This window comes from Hoplias malabaricus, chromosome 15 (genome assembly GCF_029633855.1).
Source record: "Hoplias malabaricus isolate fHopMal1 chromosome 15, fHopMal1.hap1, whole genome shotgun sequence".
NCBI classification, from domain to species: domain Eukaryota; kingdom Metazoa; phylum Chordata; class Actinopteri; order Characiformes; family Erythrinidae; genus Hoplias; species Hoplias malabaricus.
This window is the reverse complement of record NC_089814.1, coordinates 21,035,198-21,047,644: the sequence shown is the minus strand read 5'-3', so window position 1 is coordinate 21,047,644 and position 12,447 is coordinate 21,035,198. Positions and strand designations below refer to the sequence as shown.

General features: G+C 36.5%; 1 protein-coding gene across 1 annotated transcript; it reads left to right on the top strand.

The window, feature by feature from the left end:
* The first annotated feature begins 872 nt into the window (after positions 1–872).
* Positions 873–12,426, top strand: pcf11 (PCF11 cleavage and polyadenylation factor subunit). Its single transcript, XM_066646706.1, has 16 exons — positions 873–1,242; positions 3,749–3,874; positions 4,108–4,290; positions 4,385–4,567; positions 4,865–5,829; positions 5,980–6,160; positions 6,678–6,918; positions 7,409–8,850; positions 8,941–9,007; positions 9,113–9,226; positions 9,789–9,930; positions 10,026–10,209; positions 10,310–10,465; positions 10,610–10,702; positions 10,805–10,840; positions 11,548–12,426. Exons 1-16 carry the CDS (start codon positions 1,075–1,077, stop codon positions 11,761–11,763), a joined length of 4,497 nt encoding a protein of 1,498 aa, XP_066502803.1. The 5' UTR covers positions 873–1,074; the 3' UTR covers positions 11,764–12,426.
* Positions 12,427–12,447: the final 21 nt, after the last annotated feature.

Sequence of the window (12,447 nt, the reverse complement as noted above, 5' to 3'; positions counted from 1 at the left end):
TAATATAAATATGATTACTAAAAAAAAAGTAATTTCAAAATAATTTAATACATGTTTCAAAACTCTTAATACTTGCAACAAATTCATAATATCAATAACAGCTTACATTACATTACCACAGCTAACGTTAGTCAGGCACTCATGAAATCAGACATGAAAAGTTATAGCACAATTTAATAACACAAAACAATTTTTAGAGGTCATAGATACACAAAACATAAAATAACAGAATATAAACGTGCATATTTTTTTTAACGGACTGAACTATTTTACAATGTACTAAAACAGTTTACACTAATAGAAGAATACACAGTTATGTAGTCCTGTTTCAAGAGTAAGAGCTTGAAAGAAATTCTGAATTTTTTTCACATATCACTGAATATGGAGGCTGCATTACAGAAAGTCCTTTCTGAAACTGACATTTTTTTAATAATAAAAATTTACTTTTCTCTGGAGAAACATTATGAAGGTTTGTTTATGTTTCTTATCAGTTTCTCCATGTCTAGTTTTCACCTTAGGCAGGACTAACTAAAATATCACAGTAGTTTGTTAAACTGTTAATACAGTATTTTGTAAAATACATGTACATATCCTGCTTCACCGTTTTAACCAATAGCATCGCTATCCTTTTCCGCCTTCTTTTTTTAAAGATCTGTAAAGACGAGTGGCTGCAGTGGAAAATGAATGACAAGTATCTCTTGTTGTCGATTGGCTTAATAAAATGTGATTGACAACGAATGTCTAGCATCTGATTGGCTGCAGTCAAAAATGATTGACAGGTACTCCGCCTATTGAATACGCCCACTTGTGCTCTGGCCTGCAGCATATATATGAATTTTCCCCGCCCGCTCTATGACGCACGTAACCGTTGACGAAAGGAGGGCAGACATTTTCTCGATCCTCGTGAAGAGCAACGGTTCAGAGAAACGAGAAAGAAACGAGGTTTAAAGCGTCCGAAAGTCGGCTCTAAAGAAGAAACAGAACATGATCAACGTGTAAATGGACTCTGCCCGAATTTAGTCCTCCCGCTAATAGCAAAAGTGAAGGGCTGCTCGAGTGTGGTCGTGTGTGAAGATGTCTGCCGAGGCGGCGAGGGAGGACGCCTGTCGGGAGTATCAGTCGTCTCTGGAAGACTTGACTTTCAACAGCAAACCGCATATCAACATGCTCACCATCCTCGCCGAGGAGAACCTACAATTCACCAAGGATATCGTCGCAATTATCGAAGCTCAAATTATCAAGGTTTTTATGAAAATAGTTTTTTCGGTTGCTTGTCGATGTTTGTTTGGTTTCGGCCATGTTGTCCTCGTTTGAACATAGGGCCGCTGTGGTCTAGGCGTCAGGCCGCTCATTACAGCGTAGCTCATTTTTCGAGTTTAAGAATAAGATAATATTAGTGAGTAAGTAGATAATGACTAACAAGAAGCTGACAGATATTGAATCCAGTCACAGTCTGGTTATAACCTGTTACATTAACATTACATCAACATTAACACCACTGTGCTATCAGCTAACGTTGGGTCCTGTTAAAGGCCTCAGTTAGTCTTGTGCATTCTCGTAACATCATCGTTCAACTAGCTTCAATGGCGTCATTTAACTAATTTACTCTTTACACAGCGATTGTATGTACATATTTATACATTTTGTCTACTTTAGAGACGTAATCAAATGATGGTAAAATTAGTGGGAAAATCCCTTAGTTAGGCGCCATGATTCCCCCAGAACTTACCTAAAGAGTTTATCTTCATATATGTCCTACATCTAAATAACAATTTTGGATCTAAGAGAAATAAACCGGTGTTTGAGATTTTGATGCTTTAAACATAGTTTACGTCGTAAACGTTAATCAACGATGTTGTAATCAATACAAAATTAAATTCAAATTTAGTCTTAATGATATTCCACTGGTCAGTATACAACTTTATTTTTCGAGAGTAGTTTGAGTGATGCTAGACAACCACAAATAGCTTAAATACTAAAATTCTTGATACATTTTTTTTAGTATCTGTAGTGAAATCTAACCCAAGTATAACACTGTATTCTGAGCACAAACATTAAGAAACAATCTCCAAGAATTACCAATTTAAAAATTAGTACATTTCCTGTCTTTTTTGGCCAGTTTAGCTAATGTAATAACGTTCTACCTACAGTACACTGTGCGAGTTTATTGCCAAGTACAACATTACTGCCCTGGCCTTCATTACTAAGTGCTCATCAGCACAATTAGTGACTAACATTGACTGGCTGCATGGTCTGTTATTTGGGCCCATGTGGAGATTGCTTATGCAATTACTTTGGCCATATGGTAGACAGGTTCTTCGCTGTGCTTTAATTTTGGTTTTGATTATTATTAAAAAGAGTTTGAGATATATTTATTCATTTAATAACTGCAAAGAAGTGTTGAACTGAGGTTTGGTGGTTAAATTACTTGCTCCAAGTTTTTTTTTGTCACTCTAGGCACTACGGTAGTTAACGTAAACTAAATCTGAACTGTTTAAGGTCTTAACTGACTTTACTGGATGACAAGACAAATAATGGTTAAAGTACATGATGTAAATTTGTTGTGAAAATGTGGTTTGACAAACTTTACGTTGGTTTCCGTGAGACATTTTTAGTATTAAAATTCACATTGTGTTGGTTAGTGAAAGTGAGCTCTAGCCATGTGGGCAAATTGTCTGTTTTTCTAAATAAAGGGTTCTTGGGTGGATACATTTTCTATAATGATTTCACTGTTGTTAAATGGTATACAAATGTGACAATAAACTTTATGAAATGGGCTTTTGTCTTTCTTTACAAGTGTAATTTTTTTTGTGGAAAAACTGTAATTTTGAGTTTCAGTTCATGTTACATATTCCTATGATTAATATTTTAAAAGTTTGAATTTTTGAATAAGATGTGTAAGATTTAGTGCCTCGTTAGGATCTTTTAAAAAGACCTTAACTGTTCATCATAAAATCAAGGTATTATGCAATTTAATTTTGCTCTTGGAAGACATGTCAACTTTTAAATAGTTATCTTAAGTCAAATACCAATCAAACTTGAATGCCATGGACTTGATTTTTTTTAATTGTAAATTGTTGTTACTTACTCATGAAGTGATGTGTTGATGACTTTAATGGCAAACTATGACTGGTCAATTGGACAATGTCCTTTGTGGACATTTAAAAATGTAAAAAAAAAATTTTTTTAAACTTTTTTTTTTTCCCTTCCCCAAATTTCCACAAAAGACCTTTATGATTAAAGAACACAATTTCCAAAATCCATAAACTTTACCTGTTTAACTGGTGACTTTGTTAATAACTTAAAACAAAAAATAAAAAATGACGTGGACATCAATCAACAAACATTTCTTCCCTGGATTTCCATCGATGAAGATTGCTGGAAGGGTTTTTACCCATCGGAATACATTAAATTTTTTTTTCTCTCTCTCATTTTTCCCCCAGAGTCAATACACTCTGGTGGTTGAATTACCACTAATTCTTGCAAAAAGTTTTTTTTAATGCACCGGATGGATTTTTTTTTTTTACGTGTTTTAATACTTTTTTACTTTTTAAATACCTGGCAAGAAAATGGAATTTACCCAAAGAATCAGCTTTATTGTCTTTTTTTAAAAAAAAACTGGGTTCACCAACAACACTTTCCCATGAGAAATTTATAAAACATTCAAACCAAGGAGGAATATCACATTGTGTTATTGTACATTTCTGTCATGTTGTGCACTAAACTTGTCAGTTTTCTATTACTGTAGGCACCTCCTGCTGAGAAGCTCCCTGTTTTGTACTTAGTGGATTCCATAGTGAAGAATGTTGGAGGAGAGTACCTTGAAGTGTTTGCTAAAAACATAGTCACTTCCTTTATATGTGTTTTTGAGAAGGTACATAATAATTTTTTCCATCTACCAATGGAAGCATTGTGATTCCATGTTTTGTCAAATTAACATGAAAACAGACTTTTCAGTAGTAGTAAATGTTAACTAAGGATCTTACTACACAGTCATACTGCAAGAAAATCAGTTATTTGGTAAAATTGTAATGTGTACTACTACTTGGTTGCCGTTTTACCAGAGTAAAATATTCAGCACCCTTTCCTGTTTCTACCTTGTTTTAGGTGGATGAAAACACTAGAAAAAGTCTTTTCAAATTGCGTTCCACTTGGGATGAAATTTTCCCTTTGAAGAAGCTGTATGCATTAGATGTTCGTGTAAATTCTGTTGATCCTGCTTGGCCTATTAAGCCATTACCACCAAACGTGAATGCCAGTATCCATGTCAATCCTAAATTTCTGAAGCCGGTAAGCATGCAAAAAATGGATGTTCTTAAATTTCCAGTTTAGAGAGAGAAAATTAAATGTTTGTCTTAAAAAAAATGCCCTCTTGTTTGCTTAGACTGAAGAAGCACCACCTCTAAGGGTCCCTGCATCACAGTCTCCCGCTCCTCCCAAAGTGGCTGAGAAAAGCGTGACACAAGAACAAATAATAAGGCAACAACTGCTTGCTAAGCAAAAACAATTGCTAGAGCTTCAGCAGAAGAAGATAGAACTTGAGCTTGAACAAACAAAAGCACAGCTGGTAAGTTCAGTAGTGATTCTTTGAATTGTTCCATTTAAAAATGGCACCCCTAAAAGATCATGTTCCTGTAATTTAGCAAAAGCCCACGGTGAAACAGTTTTATGAGCTCTGATGTACTTTGTTAAAAAAGTTTCTTTGGAGAAAATGCACTCTCAATTTGATCAAATAGATGGGAAATGCATGGCTAAAAATTACTTGTTTGTTTAGGTAGTTATTTCAAAATAACATCTCTGCCAGCTTTCCCACATGAAGTGTTTATGTATTTTTATATTTTTCTTCCCTTCCCCTCCCCTCAAGGCTGCCAGTACAAACCATCCACCTGTTAGTGTTCAAGCATCTCTTCCTGTTGTCAGTCAGCCCGCCCCTGCACCGAGCACAAAATCCTGGCCTGCACCACAAGCAGAAAAGGTGTCAACTAGAGATCCTAGATTAAATAGAGCTCCTTCAGCATTGGTAAATACAAAAGAACAAGGAGGATACAAAAAGGAGACCCAATTCACAACAAGTGTTATTACAGCTGAAAAAAAGCTTGCTTCGACAGAAAGGCCAAATAAGCTACCAAGAATACCGAAGAAAGATGCCACTGCAACTGAGGAAAAGGCAAAATCCAAATCAGTGTCACCGTCAAACAAAAGTGTCCTTAATAAAAGTAAAGATTTTGAGCCTGAACATACAAAGACATCTAATGTTAATAAAAAAGACCCAAGGTTGCGGAAGCAGATGCATGAAAAAACTGACCAAAAGGAGGATGACATAAGAGAGAGGAAAAGATCTGAGAAAAAAGAAAGAGATGATGTCAAAAACATTGACCAGTTAAGATCTGTAAACTCTAGAGGCAAACATGTAAATGGGTCTCTGAATAAGCATGAAAGACTAGAAACTTTTCAGAAACAAGAGATTAAAGTCAATAAAAATAATATCAGGAAAAGATCTCGGTCCAGATCTCGTTCACCCCCTGCCCATTCTCCCAAAAGAAAAGATAAACGATCTCCAAAAAGAAGACCAAGGAGCATCACTCCACCCAAGTATGGACGGACCTTGGGCAAAAATTTACACAAGGAAGATGCAACACATCAAACAAATATTAAAGAGGACAGAGGTGCACCTAAGAAGAATGTTTCTGATCAAAGGCGTTTAAAGAGACCACTGGATGATAGACCATCTGAGCACAGGGATACACAGCCGCAGAGACCATCAATGGCAGACCATAAAGGTGCTAAAGATCTAAAGAAATGGAGAAGTGGATGGGAAGAAAATAAACCGTAAGTGTAATTTATATTATTTAAACCCAAAATTTAGTGCTTACCTGTTGGACACGTTTCTGTTCTAAGGATTATTATTTTGCCAATATCTAAATATAGGTCAAATGTGGAGGTATAAGTGTTTTGAATTTAATCTTTTTTTTTTCCTAGTAAACAGTCTGAGCCAGATATCTCACATGGCAAACCAGGAACTCCAAGACACAAAGGTTGGAGCAGTACTCCAAGACCTGCAACACCACGAACACCAAAACAGCACCGGCTGAGTGTAGATGCCAATTTGCAAATACCAGAAGTTCTCAATTCTGCCAACAAGAGAGACCTTTTACGAAAGGTATAGCATGTTTTTTTTTTTTTTTTTTAAATTACATGTGTATTCTGCCCCTTTTAAATGGATATGCATCCAATAGCTTATCTATTGCAGAAAAATTGCCCCACACATCTCTTCATTTGCATAGATTCAGTGTAGTGTTCTGGATCACAAATATGTTGTCCTCTTTGGAATATACTTACTTACAAATTCAATTAGTCATTGAGGGCAGACTGTAGGAGTGTGAATGCTTGTGGCAGCTCAAGATATTGCAAAACATATAACATAATATTGTTATTAAAATAAAGTGTTTTATTAAGAAATGTTGAAGAATTGCAACCATTGTAGCAGAGAGATGCTTCATTAGCAGGTTCTAATATATATAAACATGTTTGTGTGTACACCGGACAAAGAGATTTTTTTTTTAAAAAAAGTCTGTTTACTTCAGTAATTGCAATTTTAAATGCAGCTTCAATATTTTATGACTGCTAAATTTCCTTTTGAGGTCAATAAAGTATCTATCTATATTTAAATTTTTCAGGCCAGTCAGAGATTGGCTGATGGAGAGCTATCCCATGATGAGTTCCTTAATGTGGCCCATCAAATCAAGCAGCTTTTTCAATATCAAGAACAGCGACAGCGTTCTGATTCATGGGAGGGGTCAAGTGATGATCTTACATACGCGTCCAAAAGAAATCCACCTCATGGACAGATGTCTGATGCAGAGCTGTCTTACTTTGAACACAAATCTAAGCTGAGAAGAACACAGCTGCAACGTTCAGGTAAATTTAGTTTGATTTTATTTTTTTGAGATTATTTTTTTTCACCTTAAATGCAAGAAGTATTAATTGTGGGATTTCAAAAATTGTTTGCTGTATTTCATACCACAATATAGTTTGAATCAGTTGTGGGTGAATGTTAATAGGTCAAATCCTTTGCATAATAAATAACTTAAGACTCAAAACTAGCTAAACATTTTATTAAATACAAAATCTGCCTTAAAGTTAATTTTCATTTAATTAATTAAAAAATGACACATGCGACAAAGTTTCTAAAACTCTTCTGTACAGTTCTGCAGTGTACATATGTGAATGTCTGATTCATACAATCTCCAGCAGGTATTCTGCAGTGCCACTAATGCCACAAGTTAGAAAGTATAAATCATGCTTCAGTTCCTTTAAGTGAATTTCAAACATTTATAATGTGTGCTTATAAATTAGGAATGCTCTTAACAAAATTAAAATATTAACTTTATTTTATACCAAATTTCAGTTCACCAGAACTCTCCTAGGAGTGAGAACATGCTTCATCATAGGTCTCAACAAGAGGAAGATGATCCACTCAACGAGAGCTCTGATGCATACAGAAAGGGCAGTGATATCCTTAAGCCATTCTCAGGGCATGATGATCCTCGAAGGAATGACAGGCCACCATCACATTCAGGGGCTGCAGTCAGAAACTCCCCAAGTCCAGTAAACTGTGATGTGATCTCTGGGAAATCTGCTGTGCCATTTGAAAGTTCATCACCTTCACCTATGGAAATGGAGCAGTTTGATGATGGAGAAATCAGTCCCAGGTTTGAAAGCCCAAACAGTGTTCACTCTGGAACAGGGCCAGACGGTGATGTTCAAATAAGTTTAGAAAGTCCTCCAAGGCATGATATAATATCAGGATCAGGAAGAAGTGGACGAAACCTTGAGTCTTCTGGGCAAACACCACCGCACTCCACTGAAGGACCTAGCACACAAACAAGGCACGATGGAATGGCCATACAGCCACGATTTGATGGACACAAAAGTTCTCATGCTCCTTTTGAAGGGCCACATGCCCACATGGTACAGCAAAGATCAGATGGTCTTCCTAGACCACATCTACCAGGCAGGTATGAGGGGAATACAGGTCCAGGAAGATATGATGGTCCTGGTGGTCCTGGTATCTCTAGGTATGATGGACATGGTCGATATGATGCCCTTGCACCAAATAGGTTTGAAAAGCCCCCTCTGTTGAAAGTTCCTGGAAGATATGATAACCAGCCCATGCCACATGGACCAGTAAGATATGGGGAGCCTCGTGGTGTGGGAAGGTTTGATGGACCTGGATCGGGCCGTTTTGATGGTCCAATGAGACCGCAAGGCCCTGGGAGGTTTGACGGTCCAGGACCGATGCGCTACGAAAGTCCAGCGCAGGCAAATAGATTTGATGGCCCCACAAGGTTTGATAATCCTCACATTCCATCAGGTCCTGGATTTGAAGGCCCAATGAGGTATCCTGCAGGGCCTGTTAATTTTGAGGGGCAGAGGAGACTTGAAGGACCTGGGAATCAGACTGGCATAATGCGCTTTGACACACCCGGGCAACCTGCACCTATGAGATTTGATGGACAGCCACCCGGCATGATAAGATATGACTCGCCACAGGTTCCTTCAAGATACTGCACGCCTCAAAATATGCAGAACACTTTGAGGCCACAAGCACAGACAATGTTTGATCAGCCACAGGGTCAGGGTCAAGTGTTAAATCCTGGTGTCCCATCACATAATTTCAACATGGCACTACCAAATGCATTTGGTGGTCAACCACAATCATTTCACATTCAACAAAATGTCTCACAAACATCAAACTTCAACGTACCTGGTACAACAACACCTGGATTTCAAAACTCGTACAACCCTGTTAATCCATTCCCTGGTGCAACAGGAACCCCCCCTCAGCCTGTAAGTACCATTTTTAGGTATCTTTTAATTTAGATGTACACTCTTTAGCTATGGTGAAGGTAAAAGTGTTTGTTCTTTTGCTTTTATTAGATTGCAATGATGCCAACTCCAGGTCAAAACTTCATGCAGCAGAACCCAGTGCCATTTAATCCACCCAGTAAGATATATATTCTTATTTTCTGGTCATTATTTATTTATTTATTTTTATTATTATTATTATTTTTAAGAAATGTGTTAAGTTTTTTTTTTTTACACTTGCCAGGTTCACAATTGATACAACCTGACAGTCATTTGGGCCAAATGGATGTTAATGACCTGTTGGCAAAGCTTATATCTAGTGGGATTATCAAACCAACGCAGACAGACTCGAGCAGTGGTAAGTATCTCATACTGTGCAATTTGTACCGTGCCCAGATTGTCTTGAGGAGATGAGCCCAGGCGCACTTTGCGCTCAGTGATGTGAACATGATCTAAATGCTCCCATACTCAGTGTAAACACACAGGCAAAAGGATCACTTATTTTACTCATAGACATATAAAAAATGTCTAGTGCTAAGGTGCAGGAAGTGTTTGCCTAGATATTCAGTAAAATTTGTGACCATCTGCCTGAAAAAAAAAATTCATATGCAGTATGATTTTTAAAATCCACATGATCCATAAATAATTAAGGCACGTGGAAGGGTTGAAGTATCACTGCTGACTCTAAATGAGCCATAAAATACAATCCTGAACTCGACTGTGCTGTGCAACACTGGCCCTTTTTCAAAATAAGTCTCAGTTTGATGACATAAGCATGCGCTGGCTCGGAACATTAAAACACAATGTGAGCGCAGGCCAGCAGATGAGTGAGGAGAGGAGACAGTTGCACAGTTCAAATCAGTCGGGCCAACCCTTACACTACTAAATTATGTTCCATTTATCTGTCTTAATATTTTCAGATACTACATCAGCGCCACAATCTCAGAGTATACAAGAGGAGGAGGAGGAACCAGAGGAGGAGGAACAAGATGAGGAGGATGAGGAGGAGGAGGATGAAAACCTCCCTGATTTGACTAGTTTCACATTAGATGACATGAAACAGTATGTTAATCTGTTCTGTTCAACATTCTTTAAATGTGACAACAAAGCATAATTTGCCATCTGTTAATTTTTTTTAATTTTTTTTATATAAACAGGAGATATGAATGTGTCATCACTAAACTGTATACTGGAATCCAGTGCTATTCCTGTGGCATGCGCTTTACAGCTTCTCAGACCGACGTCTATGCAGATCACTTGGATTGGCACTACCGACAAAATCGCTCTGAGAAAGACATCAGTAAAAAAGTAACACACAGGCGTTGGTACTACAGTCTGACGGTAAGCCTAGCAGCTACCTAATTGTTGCTAGATTGCTTAAATTGTTGCTGTATTGCAAAGCAAGTAATTTAACTGATTGCATTTAATAATGGATGCTTAGGACTGGATTGAATTTGAAGAAATTGCTGATCTTGAGGAGCGAGCGAAAAGTCAGTTCTTTGAAAAAGTCCATGAGGAAGTTATACAGAAAACCCAGGAAGCAGCCAAAGAGAGAGAATTCCAGAGTGTAAAGGCTGCCCCAGATGTTGTCAAGGAAGTAAGTCTTGCTTTCACTTTTTTAATTACAAGTTTTATTATGAAGTAACACATTTTAACCATAAAACATAACAAATTGAACATTTTAATATAATGTATTAAAAAAAAACGAATATATTATGAATTCTAAACATCTTGTCATTAGACATGCGAAATATGCCAGGAGCAATTTGAGATGTACTGGGAGGAAGAGGAGGAGGAATGGCACCTGAAAAATGCCATGAGAGTTGACGAAAAGGTACAAAATTACATTTACATTATAAGTGTGTCCGTGTTCATTAGACTTGAGTGTGAATGTTGGCACAATATTGATTATTATTATTTTTTTTTATTCATTCAGACCTACCACCCTTCATGTTACGAGGACTACACAAATGTAAGTGTTTGGAGATTTGATACAGTGTCATTTAAATACATGTTTAATATATTAATGAGGGATCATATTGCAATTGATAAACATTTCTAAGGCTCTTTTATAGGGCAGTGTATCAGCATAAAGTTTTTTTTTTTGTAGTTTTAAATAACATTTCCAACGGTGTTGCTATATTTAATTTTATTTCACATTTATTTCACATTTTCCATTTTAAGAGACCAAAATAAATAAATAAATAAAGGCTTTTAGTGTTTTCAAATAATTAATTTAAGGTGAAAGTTGTCTTTGAGCCCTGCTTTTTGCTTTAACAAGTTTGTTTGAATTTTTTTGGTTTAAGGGCTAGTCGTCTTGAGACTTCTAGGGGCTCAGAGTCCAGCACTTTTGTTTAATGTATTTTTTTTTCCTGCTGAGATTTGTAGGTGTGTAGAGAATTAAGTTAGATTTCTGCTAAAAAAAAAACATGGTGCTGATTCAGAACAGAGGTAGGGGGCACCTTGTCAAAGTTGGGATGTTTTTAACAGTAGAATTAAGAAGTTAACAAACACTGGTTTTACAAACCATTAAAACAGATAATTATGATTTGTGGATAACATGGTACATGTTCAGCCTCAGTGACTTGGTGTTAATGATGTGTTAATGGTTAGGTGTCATACATTGAGTGTATTATGATGTTTTTTTTTTTTCTTTTCATTTAAACCAAAACCCCATAGACATCTTCCTTTGTGGATTGCACACCATCGCCAAATAAGATGCTCTCTGAAAACCCTTTAACTGCTTTCTTAAAACAAGAAAGTGAAGGTGAGGCATCATGCTCCAGTATTAAAGAAGAGCCAGCTGAGGAAAAAACAGACATCGTAACGGTAAAAGAGGAGGCTCAGGTTCAGTTAGAAGGAGAGACAAATACAACTAGTGCAATTAATTTTTAAACAGTGCTGCTTTAAACCTCCTCTTTTTGTGGTTACGTAAGTTGTGCTTTTTTTTATATATATAGAACAGCTCTGAGGCAGGGTCCTCAGTAATGCATTCAAATAAATACATTTTTGTATTTGCAATTGCCTGGTTATTTCAGGTGTTTTTTTCTGAATCCCATTTGAAATTTGCTGTAGATGTATGTTGGGGTTAATGTGTGTACAGTTTAATTTATAAATAAAGAAATATTTTTGGTATTCTTGGTGTAATCTTGATAAACAAATGGTTTGGACTGAAATGCTCCAAGAATTTGCTTTTCTTCAGTAAGACATTTGTACAGACTTGAGGAATGGACGATTATTGAATAATTTATGAATGACCCATTAGTTTTCCTACAATGCTTCATTTGAGTAGAGATGTTTTTTCAGAGCAGAGGGTTTAATTTATTAATGATAGAATTTAATGACAAGGAATTCCTGAGTTCTCTTCCTCATTCTGAGTGTGACAATGTGTCAGAAACCCTCTGCATTTACTAATGTTTTGGTTCTAATAAATTTAGTTTAAAATAAACTTACTTTTCAGAGGTTTAAAGGGCAGTTTGCTGGAGATACTGAATATTCAATAAAAAAAAAAAAAAAATTACTTTGTGTGAAAAGTGTTTACTGTGTTTTTTGCTGATTGAGTTGTGTCACTTTAATCCC